This window comes from Hippocampus zosterae, chromosome 5, assembly GCF_025434085.1.
Source record: "Hippocampus zosterae strain Florida chromosome 5, ASM2543408v3, whole genome shotgun sequence".
Lineage (NCBI taxonomy): Eukaryota > Metazoa > Chordata > Actinopteri > Syngnathiformes > Syngnathidae > Hippocampus > Hippocampus zosterae.
Window position 1 is genome coordinate 17856311 of NC_067455.1, and position 16911 is coordinate 17873221.

General features: G+C 44.4%; 1 protein-coding gene across 5 annotated transcripts in view; it reads right to left on the reverse strand.

Moving 5' to 3' along the window:
- Window positions 1-5075: 5075 nt before the first annotated feature.
- ldlrad4b (low density lipoprotein receptor class A domain containing 4b) overlaps window positions 5076-16911 on the reverse strand; it is a 180506-nt gene continuing 168670 nt past the window's right edge. For 4 of the 5 annotated variants that reach the window (XM_052065598.1, XM_052065602.1, XM_052065599.1 and 1 more), the window contains 2 exons: window positions 14893-14943; window positions 5076-12371 (listed from right to left, as the gene is read on the reverse strand). In XM_052065598.1, coding sequence (XP_051921558.1) covers window positions 11826-12371; window positions 14893-14943 — 597 coding nt within the window. In that variant the 3' untranslated portion in view covers window positions 5076-11825. The remainder of the gene's footprint in view (window positions 12372-14892; window positions 14944-16911) is intronic. The other variant, XM_052065600.1, reaches the window with a different exon arrangement.

Here is a 16911-nt window from a genome sequence, read left to right on the forward strand (position 1 = left end):
GAAAAAAAAGCATCCATGTATAGTCAGGCATTTTTGGCCGAAAAAAAAAGGATCCATGTATAGTCAGGCATTTTTGGCCGAAAAAAAAGGACCATGTATAATAAGGCATTTTTGTCCGAAAAAAACGACCATGTATAGGAAGGCATTTTTGGCCAAAAAAAAAACGAGCATGTGTAGTCAGGCATTTTCGGCCGAAAAAAACGACCATGTATAGTAAGGGGTTTTTGGCCGAAAAAAACAACCATGTATAGCAAGGCATTTTTAGCACCAGAAAAACTACCATGTATCGTAAGGAATTTTTAGCGTCAAAAACGACTATGTACTGTATAGTAAGGCGTTTTTAGCCCAAAACGACCACGTATAGGAAGGCGTTTTTAGCACCAAAAAAACAACCCTGTATCGTAAGGCGTTTTTAGCCGAAAAAAACCATCATGAAGAGTAAGGCATTTTTGGCCGAGAAAAACCGACCCTGTATAGTAAGGTGTTTTTAGCCGAAAAAAACGACCATGTATAGTAGGGTTTTTTTAGCCGAAAGAAATACCATGTACAGTAGGCGTTTTTAGCAGAAAAAAAAATGACCATGTATAGTAAGGGTGGCCCGGTAGTGCAGTGGTTAGCACGTCGGCTTCACAGTGCAGAGGTTCCGGGTTCGATTCCAGCTCCGGCCTCCCTGTGTGGAGTTTGCATGTTCTCCCCGGGCCTGCGTGGGTTTTCTCCGGGTGCTCCGGTTTCCTCCCACATTCCAAAAACATGCGTGGCAGGCTGATTGAACACTGGAAATTGTCCCTAGGTGTGAGTGTGAGCGTGGATGGTTGTTCGTCTCTGTGTGCCCTGTGATTGGCTGGCAACCGATTCAGGGTGTCCCCCGCCTACTGCCCGGAGACAGCTGGGATAGGCTCCAGCACCCCCCGCGACCCTAGTGGGGATCAAGCGGCTCGGAAGATGAATGAATGAATGAATGAATGTATAGTCAGGCATTTTTGGCCGAAAAAAACCCAACCATGAATAGGAAGGCATTTTTGGCCGAAAAAAAGGACCATGTATAGTAAGGCATTTTTGGCCGAAAAAAAAGACCATGTATAGGAAGGCATTTTTGGCCAAAAAAAACCGAGCATGTGTAGTCAGGCATTTTTCGCCGAAAAAAAAACGGACCCTGTATAGTAAGGCATTTTTTGCCCCAAAGAAACGACCATGTATCGTAAGGAATTTTTAGCGTCAAAAACGACGATGAATAGTAAGCCATTTTTGGCCGAAAAAAACGACCATGTATAGTAAGGCATTTTCGGCCGAAAAAAAACGACCATGTATAGTAAGGCGTTTTTGGCCGAAACAAAACGACCATGTATAGAAAGGCATTTTTGGCCGAAAAAAACGAGCATGTATAGTAAGGCGTTTTTGTCCGAAAAAAAAACCGACCATGTATAGTCAGGCATTTTTGGCCGAAAAAAAACCGACCATGTATAGTCAGGCATTTTTGGAGGAAAAAAAACCGACCGTGTATAGTCAGGCATTTTTGGCCGAAAAAAAAGCATCCATGTATAGTCAGGCATTTTTGGCCGAAAAAAAAAGGATCCATGTATAGTCAGGCATTTTTGGCCGAAAAAAAAGGACCATGTATAATAAGGCATTTTTGTCCGAAAAAAACGACCATGTATAGGAAGGCATTTTTGGCCAAAAAAAAAACGAGCATGTGTAGTCAGGCATTTTCGGCCGAAAAAAACGACCATGTATAGTAAGGGGTTTTTGGCCGAAAAAAACAACCATGTATAGCAAGGCATTTTTAGCACCAGAAAAACTACCATGTATCGTAAGGAATTTTTAGCGTCAAAAACGACTATGTACTGTATAGTAAGGCGTTTTTAGCCCAAAACGACCACGTATAGGAAGGCGTTTTTAGCACCAAAAAAACAACCCTGTATCGTAAGGCGTTTTTAGCCGAAAAAAACCATCATGAAGAGTAAGGCATTTTTGGCCGAGAAAAACCGACCCTGTATAGTAAGGTGTTTTTAGCCGAAAAAAACGACCATGTATAGTAGGGTTTTTTTAGCCGAAAGAAATACCATGTACAGTAGGCGTTTTTAGCAGAAAAAAAAATGACCATGTATAGTAAGGCATTTTTAGCCCATAAAAATGACCATGTATAGTAAGGCATTTTGGCCGAAAAAAACCACGACCATGTATTATAAGGCAATTTTAGCCCAAAAAAACGACCATGTATAGTAAGTCATTGTTGGCCGAAAAAAACCCGACCATATATGGTAAGGCGTTTTTAGCCGAAAAAAAAAAAATCGAAAATCGAAAAAAATCGAGCAAAAGGATTCCAAATCCCAACGGCCAAACCCGGAATTGAAGTGCCGACATTATTGACTCCAGCTGTAACGCAAATTACTGGGTTCAAACAAACATCCTAGTGTGACCGCACAAACGTGTCAACTGTGCAAAAATAATGCCGATTGCGAACGGAACGAACCATGATTGAAACTAACTGTGATGCCGCTCTTTACCCGTTGTACCCGATATGTGGGAGCAGGGTGTGTGTGTGTTCGGTATAGAAAAAAATATATTTTCATGACCTCACTTACTTGTGTCACGTTGTGCCCGAAGCGACAAAGTAATCGCTTCGTGCGCAACAAACTGGAGATAAGCGGATCACTGAAATAGCAGGCACAGAAAGGAACTTTGTCACAAAAATGATATTTATTGCAACACAAAATCCCCGTCTAAATGGACAACAGAAAACGCTGGTCAAAAAGAGAACCAGGAAATAATTGTAACGAGGCAACAGAAAACACTTGCGGAAAAAAAACGGCAAGGAGAAAATTTGGCAAAATACTAAGATCACTCATGAGAGGGTATCTAGGAACGCAAGAATTGTCAATAGTCTTTAAGGCAATGTATTAACCGAGAAGGAATAGGCAATAGCAATGGCATGGCGTGGAATACTCCGGCAGTGAGTTGAATGCCGGAGCGCCTAAATATAGCAGGTGCAATCGCCTACAAATGGGTGGCAGGTGTGCAGGCGGCAAGCAAGAACGCCTGCCCCCCCGCTGTCAAATACGGACCGTGACAACTTGAGAGATTCTCTTGTTTAAAATAAATAAATAAATACAAAATTAAAGTATAATACACAATAGTGTATGCAGTCGAGAAGTTAATCCAATATATGTTAAGAATTTGCCCGAAAGGTACACATTTGCACCCCAATGTCCAATCATAGTACAGTAATTGCATCCCCTTCCTTGCGCACCTCGCTGTTTTCCTTTGTTCTTATCGGGCAATTCTTGTTGCCCATGATTTTGAGGCTTCTGCCCTTAAGAGCTGCGGCGGATTCTCCTTCAAGAGTTGGACGGGCTCATTTTTCAAACTCGCCCATTCTTCTTAACCCACCCGGAAGACTGAGGGATTTTTGGGGGTGGAATGTGTGCGTGTGTGTTTGATTACAAAGCGATCTATTAGTGAGATGGACTGCAAACTAACTCTAACCTAAAGCGCGTTCGGAAATTCACTCTGATGCCACTGCGCTTCTCTCTGAGTGGGTGTGCTCAGAGAGGTAGAACGTCCTTCGCTCTCATGAGTATCTGAACGCAGCCAACACTGGCGCCCAATGTCAACAGTCGGAGTGCCTCTTGCATTTTTTTGCATTCTGAATAGCCGAACGGAACATTTGAGCAATGCTCCAAATTCCGAACGGTCGCAACGATCCAGTGCGCAGGCTATTTCTGATCTCGCCCGTGATGTGTGAGTAACTGAAAAACTTATCCTGCCCATCCTAGCTCTCACAAAACCGCACAGTGCAGAGGTACCGGGTTCAATTCCAGCGCCAGGCTCCCTGTGTGGAATTTGCATGTTCGCCTGCGTGGGTTTTCTCCGGGTACTCCGGTTTCCTCCCACATTCCAAAAACACGCATGGCAGATTGGATTGAACACTCCAAATTTTCCCTAGGTGTGAGTGTGAGTGCGGATGTTTGTTCATCTGTGTGTGCCCTGTGATTGGCTGGCAACCGGTTCAGGGTCAGATCGGAAAATGAATGAATAAATACATCTAGACCAGGAGTGCTCAAACTTTTTGGATCGAAGATCTACTTTTCGATCAACTAACCTCCCGGGATCTACCCTTACCGGCACGCGCGCATGCACACACACACACACACACACACACACACACACACACACACACACGCACACACACGCACACACACGCACACGCACGCCCCGATGAGAAAGAGCCTGAAACTGAGGCATGCGACGCACTTTTGCAGCCTGTTAACTATTGTAGCTCACACGTACCGTTTTAAAGTTCTTCCCTGGGCCCTCCTAGAATCCTATTCTTTGCTCATGCCCTCTGTGAATTGTACACAAAGCAAACTGAATGAGAATAATGACGATAAAAGATAGAGCGCAACAGTTCTGATCACAAGCTGCAATTGCAGACTGCTGAGAGCTAACAACTTCCGGTGACGTAATCACGCGCCACCGTAAATTCACGATTTACCTGCTTTATTTTATTTTTAAATGTTTTTTGGGTGAAAATGAGACTGATAAGATGATTAGGGTACAGTGTACATTAACACAAACAAATATATTATTAACATGTACAAAGACACACAAATGGTTGTTTGTTTTTTTTCTTCTCGACACTCCTCGGATCTACTTGGGACCTGTCTTAGATCTACCGGTAGATCAGGATCTACCTAATGGGCACCCCTGATCTAGACATTTCAAATCCTAAAGCGTTCACTGAAGTCTTGACCAAGCAGTCAGCTGGGAGAAGCCCACCTGCGATCCACAAAGTCGTTGGACGGATGGTAATTTCCCAAAGATTTATAGGAGATCGCCTGCATGCACAAACGAGACTGTTTACACACATCCATCTTATGTATTGTAACTCCCAGCCAATGGTATTTTCTAATGTGTGATTTCACGTGCACTTATGAGTTCTACTGGAAAAGGCAGTGCCTTGAAAGCCAACCAATTAGCTCTTGGCTCATGTTGGCGTAAGCGTACAAGCAAATAAAAGCTGCAGCCTAACAAGTCTAACAAAAAGAAAAAATATCACAACACACACTAATAATGAGCCACTTTTAAAGTTTTATTCATTTTACACTGTAGTTTGACTACAGCATGATGACAAACAAAAGATTTGACTACAACAGCACTTGGAGCAACATGTCCCTCCCCATCTTTTTTGTATAAGTATTGTAATAACAGACCATAGGCCTATAACCTAATACATCACAATTGCTTAAATACAAACAAACAAACAAACAAAAAGATAAACAACAATTTTACCCCTCACTGCGTGCGCACATACTTTCACACACGCAGATAAGGGAAGCAAGGTGTGGAAACGAGAAGGTATATTTGTAAATAAAGCAAACCACTGATGCTAAACCCATGACGGAAGCAGTCCTATAGTGACTGTCATGGCATAGGATAATGAAAATAAGACATTTTTGTCGTTATTCTCTATGAAACATCTTAGCACATGAGGCCAGGGTTCTAATTAAAAAGGAAATAAGGAGCGTTGTCGCACAGGGAATTCCAAATGAAAAATCAGTCTGAATCGGGAGTTAATTCTTCGAGCTATTGCAGGAAACAAATGGGGGAGGGGGAGGGGGGGAACAGAACAAGAAGAGCTAACAGAACTTGATCCAGATTTAAACAAGAGGCAACTGCCACTTATTTGGTGCTTTGAAGAAAACATGGCGCATTGCTATGTACATTGTCTAGAAAGAAGAATGAACATGCTCTGCTGTTATTGTACATTGGAGTAGTTTTAGTACATCTGTAAATAAATGACTGCGGATTCAACAACACAAGAGTTTGCTCAAATATACTGTGCCATCTTAACGTGCACAAAAAAACAAAACAACTGAACACAAAGTACAATAAACGATTTCCTGTTTTCTTTCACACCGCTCGAGTACCCGCGCGCGAGTACAAGAGACTGACCCTTTTCCTTACATAATGTCCTTGGTCGACAACTTGCCGTCGTGTTGTTATGAACATCGAATGCTTCAACAAGAGGTTCGCATCTCGTCAGTTTATACTTTGGCAACTATACAAACCTTCGAGTAAGCCGAGGACGGGCATTTGACTACATTTCCTTGACCAACGGTGGGGAAGTCTTTCTCTGAATGTTCTGAACTCCTCCTTCAATGTCGGTGTTGTATTGAGCAAAATGCTGTTGCTTGTAATCGCAGAGGTCCGTGTGGCTGTAGCTTGACTTTTCCATAATCTGAGGTCGTGTTCTTTCGACAGCGGATGTGAGCGGTGCGCTCCGTTTGGCCTTAGTTGTAATCGTTTACTGGAATCGATTATGATGCCCATCCCTAACACTGACTAATACATATTAAAAGACAGCTTGATACTAATGTATACTTTATTCCTCCAACTGCAGTGGACGTCAGTCTTGTAGACATGTCCCATATAGATGGACGTTGAATGATGCAAGTTGACCTCAACATGGCCCGGCTGAGGTTGCGGCGCACACACACACACACACACACACAGACACTCACACAACTCAAGATCGTATATGTTTATCGTCATAAATGCTTTTTGCAAAGATGTGTTGACTACACCTTTGGTAGTCACCAAACTGCTAGCTAGTAACCAAAGAATGGCAACAAGTCTTCATCCATCTCATCATGATCTCCTCCACTCCACTGAATATCATTCAAAGGGAGCAAGTTTTGCGCTGTCAGCATACTCAAAATACACTTTTAATAAAGACAAAGCTTTTTGTTGTTGTTATTGTTTTCACTAGTAGGCCTTTACAAATGTGATGCTGCCTTCTTAAAGTTTTATATTTTCTATACATTATTCACAACATTTTTGTGGTGTCTACCCATTGGGTAGGATATGTGCATAATATATATTCAAGTTATATACAGCACCTTACAAACAAAAGACAGACTACTGAAAAAGCACCGTTGGAAGTGAGGCACAACGAAGGTGGGAGCTTTTTGAGTGCAAGTGGGTTCCTATGTCTGCTCCGCACACGCACGCGACGCACGTCCGCCTACTGGTTGAAATGGTTCCAGCTGCTTTACTGGGAAGGGGCTCAACTCGTCTCGTGAGCGATGCTTGCATTATGAACTCGGGAGGTCGACGTGCTCGGGTCAGGTCGCGCTGCGCAGGGGTGAAATGTGGTGATCTGCGTATGGCTCGCGTTCAGGCGGAAGATTCCAAGAAAGCACAAAAAAGGTGCCTTGCTGTAGATGGAGGCCATATTTGGATGGGGATCAGCATGCGTACTGGTCGGTGCACGTTAGCATTCTTTCTGGCCGCTTTCAGAGAGCTGGAGCACCCTTAGTAAAGCAGCTGTAAAGACTCCAGGGCAGCAGTTGGACCCTGGTGGTCTGCTCAAACATGAACATTAGGCACCTTTTTTTTTAACTTACACCATTGTAACATGCAAACCTCCTTGTAGAAAACCAAGTTCATCTTTGTATCCACTATTTACAAGCCACGGCAGAGTAAGACAGAAGAAGCGAAGAAGATGACGGAAGAAAAAAAGAGCAAAAACAAATAGACTTTGAAGCAGCACCCCCCCCCCCCCCCCCCCCCCAGTCAAAGGACCAAATAAGTCGGGAAAACTGTGTCACCAGTGAAGAAAACAAGTGATGGGATTTCCTTCTTTTCACACGAGTCCAATTTTGGTCCCAATATGGAAACCTTTGACTGCAGAGTCTGAAACCTCTTATGTTTTGATGGCTTGAAGGAGGGGGCGGGGTGGAGTGAAAGGCTCAACAAGCAGCAGTAGCAAAAAAAAAAAAAAAAGCAGTAGCAGCAATGTGGCATGCACGCACGCACGCACAAAATGAGAAGGCCTTCATTCAATCTGATGAGATGCATGAGCATTTAGCACTTCAGCATAACTTGAACTCTCCATTCATTAAGGCCGCCATGCTGATATTTTTTGCAATAGACGTGCTGCACGAGGTGACATCAAACGGAGAAAGAATCTATTGGGTCAATATGATTTTCTATGCTCTGAGGGGAGGCGAATATGTGCAAGAATGTGGATGTTGAAAATAGAGAAATGAAACAAATGAGAACAAGCTTCCAACTAGCATGTGGTGCAGGATACTTCAGTGAGGACAAGTGCAACCTTACAGACTACGGCATGCTTTTTTTTCCCTTCAATTTTGCTATAGTCGCTCCCATCATGCACCTCTGGCTTTGTAAAGTGACACTCTGAATTCAAATGAAGGCTTCCTTAATTCGCCGCTAATGCGGACAAGGGCCAAATGACCTTGAATGTCAAAACGTTGACAAAGCAACCCAAACACACAAGAAGCATGTGCACACGCATACACACACTTTGCTTGAGCAAACGCATCAAGTGCTTTTCTGTGTTGTTAAAAAGGTCTACCCGACAAACACGCACGAACGCATGCACGTGCGCGCACTGCAGCTAGAAGGAAGGAGACGCCTGGATGAGCGCGGTGCTCGAGCAGGTCCGGTCTCCACTTTAAAGGGGCTTGGCAGACTCAGCATTATTTTCTCCACATGGATCAAAGGAATATGAAGATGAGTGTTGGCCAAAGGACAAAAAGAATGTTTCCAGTGAAAACAAGCTCGAGAAAAGAGAAAGCACACGAGGAGAGAAGGCAACAATGAGCAGAGAAAAAGGCGACATTTTCAAAAAAGTTTGTTCTCCCTTTCCAAAAAAAGGAGCCCTCCCATAGCCCTTGGACTGTTTGCACGAACTCTTGACGTCCACAGGAATCTTGGCTACGTGTCGTCTTGCTTTGATTGGCCAATGAAGAGATATGGCGGAGCGTGGAGCTTTTCGTTCCAACCAGTGTCATGGCACAGTTCATTCAGAATGCCCAGTTTGAGTGGGTGGGGGGGCTCATGAGACAGGGAAGAGGAGGCGGGACGCTGCCAGGAGCAGACAGCCGGGTGGACGGTTGGCTTTTCATGACCATGTATTTGCATGTTTGATGGTGAGCACGGCTATGAAAAAAAAAATGTACCGCTGTCATTTTGGTGCAGATCCAGGTCTCTGTTGTCAACATGAACAAAAATCCTTTTTCAGGAATTGATGTCATCATCTATACAATTCAAGCATTTAAAGGTCAAGTATGAAGTAAATTTGGCCAACCATCTTTTGAGTGATACTTAGGGCTCATACTCGAGCATACTTTTTTTGGGGGGGGGGGGGGGGGTACAAAACCCACTCAGGATCATAGGTAGACCCATAAGCAATGCGCTGAACACGGAAAACGCTTCTGTCCGACAACCTCCGGCGAGTGACGACGTAATAAAGGCTCAGAGTCATTGACATTGTTGGGAGTATGATCAGGATTGTACTTTGCATTGACCGTGCCTTTGCCCCCTGTTGTGCAAGTGCGAAATTGCGTTGACGCCGCGTTCCCTGCGCATGAGCAGTTCAGGAGTCGGAAGAGGGTGCGGGTTTGTGGAGTGGTTTTGTGCACGTAAAAGGTCATTAGCTTGAAGTTTGTTGTTAAATCCAGCTTCTTTCACCTTAGACAGCTGGCCAAAATAAAACCTTTCCTCTCGCATGAACACTTTGACACAGTAATTTATGCCTTTGTCACATCCCGGCTCGATTACTGCAATTCCCTTTACTTTGGAGTCAGCCAGTCCTCCATTAAGCGCCTTCAGCTGGTCCAGAATGCCGCTGCTTGCCTCTTGACTGGTACTCGTAAGAGGGAGCATATAACTCCTCCTCTGGCATCCCTTCATTGGCTCCCCATTCCTTTTAGAGTTATTTTCAAGATCCTCTTTGTTTTCAAATCTCTAAATAATCTCGCGCCACGTTACCTCTCTGAGCTCATCCGCCCCTACACACCTGCCTGGCGCCTCAGGTCTGTGGACCAGACTTTGTTAGAAGTACCAAGAACTAAACTGAGGCTCAGAGGGGATCGAGCCTTTTCTGTTGCTGGTCCCTCTCTCTGGAATGACCTCCCACTGAACATTCGGCAAGCCTCCTCGCTGCCCATCTTTAAAGCCCTCCTCAAAACCCACTTGTATTCTTTGGCGTTCGACTCAGCATGATTTTACTGCTTGGTGCTTTCTACCGCCTTTATTACCATTTCGTCTTACTGTTTATTGTGTATGTTAAATCGCTCCATGTACAGCACTTTGTATGCAGCGATGGCTGTTTGAAAGTGCTCTATAAATAATGTTGACTTGACTTGTGAAGTTTGCAGAATTCTTTGCAAAAAAAAAAAACAACAACCCTGTCTTCAGTCTCCTAAACCTGCCTTCTACCGCATCCGTCATTCATCATGCATGTAACAATGCTGCCGATATAATGTGCAGAGTGGCCTACATCGCAACAGAACTACCTTAGCAATGACAACGTAGAGGACGCTAACCCACTATGATGAGCGCTCCCTGTCCGAGCGGGAATACTGTAATCCCACCGTGCGCAATTTACAGCACGGCACAGCATCATTTTTCAAACAATAACGCTAGGCTAATAACCGCAGCCTCTATATGTAAACCATTCGTTCTTCCAATCCCGATGGGTCTCATCTCCAGTCCATGTCCGGCCATTCGGGCACAACATTTTCCGCATCCTGAGCAACTGGCTCGTCCAGTACGGTCGAACACACATCTTGTCAACAACCTCCTCTTCCTCCAACTCTTCAAACACCCAGATCCCCTCGGTTGATTTTGAAACATCATTCCCGAATCCATTTCAAAGTAGCTTTGTACATTTTCTATATTGAGCCCTGCTATTGTGTTCCTTGAAGTGACGTCACACTTCCGGGGTCGTCGCTCACCAGGATCGCACGTCGATTACTTTGCCGAATTTACGAAACAGAAATAATTTTTCATGCTTTAAATTTTTTTTTTTAAAAGTTTAATGACATTACTTGTGAAACAAAAATATTTCATTTGGGATCTTGTGGAATTACTTCACACTTGACCTTTAAGGTGTTCGGTGTCAAATTTGGATGGTTTGATTTTTCACTTGGAATCCAGGAAGAGAACGTCTCACAGGTTTGTCACGAGGTGATTTTCAGTCTTGGAGAGTTCGTCCACCCAGCTGCCCATCAACAATTCAAGTCTTCTGCCCTCACTGGCTGAAGCGTATTTCACCCAGATAAAGCATGGCAGAGTTGTTGCAATTTAGTCTCATTGTGCCTGTGGGGAAAGCAGAACGAGATGTGGTAGGCTGGGTAGTAAGTATTTGTTGACGCTTCAAAAAAGGAAGGACATAAGCTTATAATACTTGGTTTTTGCTCCCAAACACTTTTGGAGCTGAAGTTCAGTCACTCGATCCATTTGTGAGACAGAAACTGAAATTAAACACATAATTTCCCTCTTTAACAACAAAAAGATAGTGCAACTTTTAGATAACTTCTATTTTTCAAAGTCTGTCTTTAATCCTCTCGCTGTGTTTTGTTTCCTCGTGAACCTTGGCACTAAGATTTCAGTGTGTGTGTCTGTGTGTGTGAGTCGCTTGTTTTGTTTAGGTCCTTTGATTCTCAGTCCTGGCTTTGTGCACAGATCCCGGTCCAAAAAAAGTGGAACAAAAAACAAGGAGGGAATCCTCCAGATAAGGTTGCCACCAACGGGGTTGAGGGAGGATTTAAAAAAAAAGTTTCAATCTGTGTCCTAGCTTTTTCTGCTGAAGACAAACACCCCCCCAAAAAATAAATCTAACTCCTTGCACATCACAATCCTGCCCCAGCAGTGCTTGCTGAGCAATTTGTAACAGCAGAAAGAGACAGAATCCAAATCAAAACTGATGTCCTCTCTTTCCTTGCTGTATGTTGTGCACGGGAGTGTGAACAGTGGACCGAGAGAGAGGGACCAAAGTCTTTGGGTGGTCCCGCTCACACCAGGTCCTCCGGTTGGCCGTCCTTCGTCTTGGAAGGTTCAATTGTGCTTTCCGATTGGCTCTGCTGCTGGATCATTCCGCTTCCGGGGCCCCCGCACTCCACCACCCTTTGGTTATTGCTTAGCTGGTGAAGAAAGAACGTCGAGCCAATCACTTCGCTGTAGGCGGGTGGGGGGGCTTCCGTGCGCCCATGGATATTAGAGTTGGCCACACTGATGCCGGAGTTACTGCTCGGTGGCTTGGGACCGCTCGGCCCTCCGCCGCCCCCCATGTCGATCAAGTCGCTGTCGTAGATGGTCCGGTTAGGCGGCGCCCTCACTGACTCCCGATTGAGCTCCATCTGCTGCTCGGGGTCGCGAAGCTGCAGGGTGCAGGGTCCTTGGTACGGCGGAGGCTCCTCGCCGTCTGACAGCGAGATGGTGGGTGGCAGGTCAATCTGGTGTTGCAGGTATGGATAGGTGGGCTGGAAGCGGCTGAAGCGCTCTCTGTGCATGAAGGCGGGAGCGCTGAAGGGATCCCTGGCCTGGGGACCGTACAACACCTAAGAGACACAGAATGGTTAGCTGAGGAAGTGCGCCTTTTAGGTGAAGGTGTCCTTGCTGCAACCGAGAGCCGCACATTGGTTCTGCGGTCCGACTCGTGGAGGCTGAAATAAAACCAAAATAGGATTTCTCTTGCCAAGGGAAGCATCCCTCAATGCACTGCAGTCATTCTCCATCTGCATTTGTAGAACAATTTGCGGAAGGATTTCATGAGCACGTGTGCCAAAGTTTCATGGAACTCGGTTGTGCACCGCTCGCTTTTGCTCTTGGCAGAGGAAATAAGACGCAACTCAAAAGCTTTGTGCAAGATGTTGCTTACGTGAAGAATGAATTCACGACAACCTCAACATCAAAGACCTGAGGGCTGCCCTCCAAGAAGAGTAGGATGCCATGCCTCAGCAGACAATAAGTCGACTTCTGAATAGTATGAGACATCATCGCCAAGTTGTAATTGATGCTCATGGCCACATGACGAGTTATTGGGACTGATTTTTTTTTGTTCTGGTGTACCCACCATTGTTAACTTTTGTTTCAATGAAATGCTTGAGATGAGGAAATCACCTGTGATTTTTCGACTTCAATATTCTACTTTCGTGATGTAACCCTGTAGAGTGAACCTCTTAAGATTTTCTATAAATTTCATCTGAAAGCTAAATATCCCCAACTTTTTTGGGGAGTAGTGTATTTTAATAGTTGCTGAAGGGCCTAGACAAGTCACTAATTTGCCCAACATTGACTTTGCTTTTGTGAAGTCATTTCACTGTGCAGCCATGTCATTAATGCAAGCAGTGCAAATTAATGGGGATATGTTTTGAACATTAAAAGCCCCTAAAAAAAAATTCTGACAAACTCAAATGAATGACTAAAATTGATGAATCGCCTTGCCGTACAATTAGCTACACTGCCAGCAAGTTGAATAATGACGCACAACATCTTGGTAACATTTCATTCGATTGACTGATCATACCATGTTATGAGTAGCGTACAGTACCACTTGGCAACAGGTAACATTGCTGGAGAGATCTGAGCAAATAGAAAAGCATTTGTTTCAACTCATCTAGGCTCTCTTATTTTTCCTCACCTATTTAAAACATCTACTTTGCTGAGCTGCTTTTTGAGGGAAAACCTTTCAATGAGGCATTTTGTCTAATTCCCCCCCCCCCCCCCCGCAGACAGGTAGTCTGGATAGAGGGTGGCTGATTGGAAAATTATAAAAGGCGGCGGGGGATGGGGACAGCATCATAAAGGATGGGGCTATTTGAAATATGAGAATGACAGTACAATGGAAGTAAAACAATAAAAAGGAGGCAGTGAAAGCTAATGAGACATGGAAGCCGCAAAACGGAGAGCAAGCAGAGACAAAGGCGAGAGACAAAGAAGGAAATAAGAGATGGAATAGGGAAAAATAGCAGGAACCATAGAAGCAGACAAGACAGACTGATAGACGGGGGGGGGGGGGGGGGGGGGGGGTGGAGGTGATCAAGGGAGCAGAGCGCAGCAGAGCAGGGCAGCTCTCAGACGGCTGTCTAGACAGTGTCAGGGGAGGCGCTGCTGATTAATGACGCACCAAACACACACGCGTCCATACACACGCATGCTCCATAGCCTTTAGCGTTTCTCGCCAAAACTATTACGACGCTCCCATTGTTTAATGTTTGTTGACACGTAAGGCTTTTGGGTGCCGGTAATGGCAACCAAGACAAATGTATTGGTGGAGACAAAACCCAGGCAAAGTTCACCCGGTCGAACTTTCCGACACTTCTCTATGCAACAAGTCAATTGTCATCGTCATAATTGTGTGCTGGAATCCCTCTGGAGCCGTTTACGATACACCCAGTATATCTCCTCCCTTTGCCATTTGCAAGTGGCTCCATCTGGCAAGGCCCACTTCAGGCAAGCGGATCAACCGTCACAGAGACTCCACTGGCATTTGTTTGTCTTTGAGAAGATGCCAGACAAACCGGTGCCATAGTTGTATCTGGCGCCAATTACAAAGCATTCCTTGTTGATTACACATTGACGTGTAACGACAGTAGTGAGGCCAATATATTTGTGTCGTGACTTAAGTGAACAATTTTCGGTGGTGGCATTCAAGACAGTATTGCTGATTATTCATTCAGACGTACCGAATTCAAAGAGTTACACACAAAATGGGAGAGCCAAATCTGATCCACTCCCCCCATCCGCGCCCTTTTTTTGGGGTTTCCTTTTTTTTGTGGTTGCTGTTTTGAAATGTGAAGTCCAACGGCACAGCATAAAGATGTCAAAGCAAAGACTTTACAATTATTCACGCTTGAACACAAATCCACACATTTAGCATGATACCGATGCCAAGTGGTGACAATGTTGACAAACATCTTGGCATGCTGGCGTTTGTGTGAATATGCTCTGGCTGGAAAATACCAATTTGGTCAATTAGTTCTCTTGTAGATTGTTTGAGTCTTTGTTCAGGGCTATGTCTGCCCGCACACACAGTCTGGTAGTCTAGGTGCAGTTGAGTTCAGTGTCGCAATGTGTTACCTCTGAGGCTCCTTGTCGCGAGTTGCTGTCTGAAGGCCACAGGCACCCATCCTACGCAAACAGAACCAAAAACATTGACAACGACGATGCATCGATTGTAATGCAATCACAAATGGGACCTACACTTTGACCTTTCTTTGCCTGATGCTGACAAGGTGTAGAGATGTTTTATTACCGTATTGGCCCAAATATAAGACGGCCCTGATTATAAGACGACCCCCTCTTTTTCAAAACTCAAGTTTGAAAAAAGACTATTTGAACACCAAATTATTTTTAATACAGAAAATAATTACAGTACATCTGAAACAAATGATTATAACAATATATTTGAGAGAAAAGCATGTTATTTTGCCTCATTCAAATCTTAATATCTGAACATTTAAATACGTAAACTAAAGTGCAATCACATTCGTGAATGAATGGCTTCTGGTTTTTGAAATGTAAATTACATCATAACTTCTCCTCAGCTGCCAGTTAACCTGGCCAATCTTCGACCCACTTTTCTCCAGATTGTCACTACGTTTCTCCATTTTCTGTTATTTCTTCTATTATTTTCTTCCCTTTTCTTTCTTACCGCTATTTTTTTTTCTTCTTCATGCTACCGCTATTTTTAGTTATATTCTTGACAGGGGTTCACTTTGGCCTGGGGAGTCAAGTTCAGCATTCGCTTCAATGATATCTGGCGCCATCGAGCGTCGTGAATGGGTATAATGTCTAGACCCCGAATATAAGATGACCCCCACTTTGTCAGTCTTATTTCAATGCAAAAAAACCTGTCTTACATATTCCCAATACGGTACAGGGGGAGACGATACAGAAGCCCGAAGTAGCGCCAACTCAAGGAAGTCCCGCTCGATACCACAATACAATCTGAATAAGTGTGTCAGCGCCGCTATTTTCTATCATTGGATCCAAAACAGCGACATGCAAGTGACTCTTTATTGCAGTGTCACTGGAACTGCGATTTTTTTTTACATCCTGTAGATCATGGCATCCAAACGAAGAGGAACAATACAAACGAAGAGGAACAATAATGGCCGCGGAAGAGAAAGTGAATTGTATCTGATTAAACAAAGCGGGTTACAAAGTACGAAGCATTCAGGAGGCGCTTAGAGTCTAAAAGACTCAAATATACGAGACTTTGAAAAACGAGGAAGCGATTCTTGCTCAGTCCAATTCTTGCTATTTCCATGCTCAGAGTGAATTGCTTGCGGCTCAACAGACAGTCGAGTAAATGAACGTTTCCTGGAATGGTTTGACTGTCATTGGGCTAAAAACTTTACGCAAACTGGACCGCTAATAAGAGAGGAAGCGAGTTCCACACCGCAATGGGCTTTGAAGCGTCCCATTACTGGCTTCAATGGTTCGTTGCACGACATTAGCTGAGCAACGCTGTCTTGTGTGGTGATCGTGGGGAGGTCAACTTTGAGACTGAGTGAATGGAAAGAAAGTCACCAGGTCTTTTACTTGCGTCATTTTGCAGCAAATAGTCCTAATTTTGTTATATTTTGTCATATACCTGGACTGTATGCTGCAGTGTTTGGGCAATATATTGTTGCACTTTGTTGCTTGTGTTGTCACACATGTTGTTAACATACTTGGACGTTCATACAGGACTTATACGATTGTTGTTTCAGTGTTCTCATTTAAAAAAAGTAGGATAATACTTGAATGCCTTTGTTCTGTTGATGTTTGGTATGGACTGTCAACATATAAAGTTTCTTATATATACTCTATCTTATGCGCCTCCTCGGCAGCACGCCTGTACCAGCACAGATTGGGATTGGGAGGAATGTCGGCGCGCCATTGACTGTCACTGCAGGACAGACCTGCGGCGCTTGTGTTTTTTGCGCCTGTAATGGGCAGCATTTTTCACAACCACGTTTTGTTCAGTGGAGATGTCGGTGCTGTTGGACAGTCGGCATTGGTGTGGCTGGATGGATGGCTGCGGAAGTTGCGGATGAGGAGAGAGGGGCGTTGGCACAGAGCGCCGATGCGTATTTGGAACGGAGAGTCGCC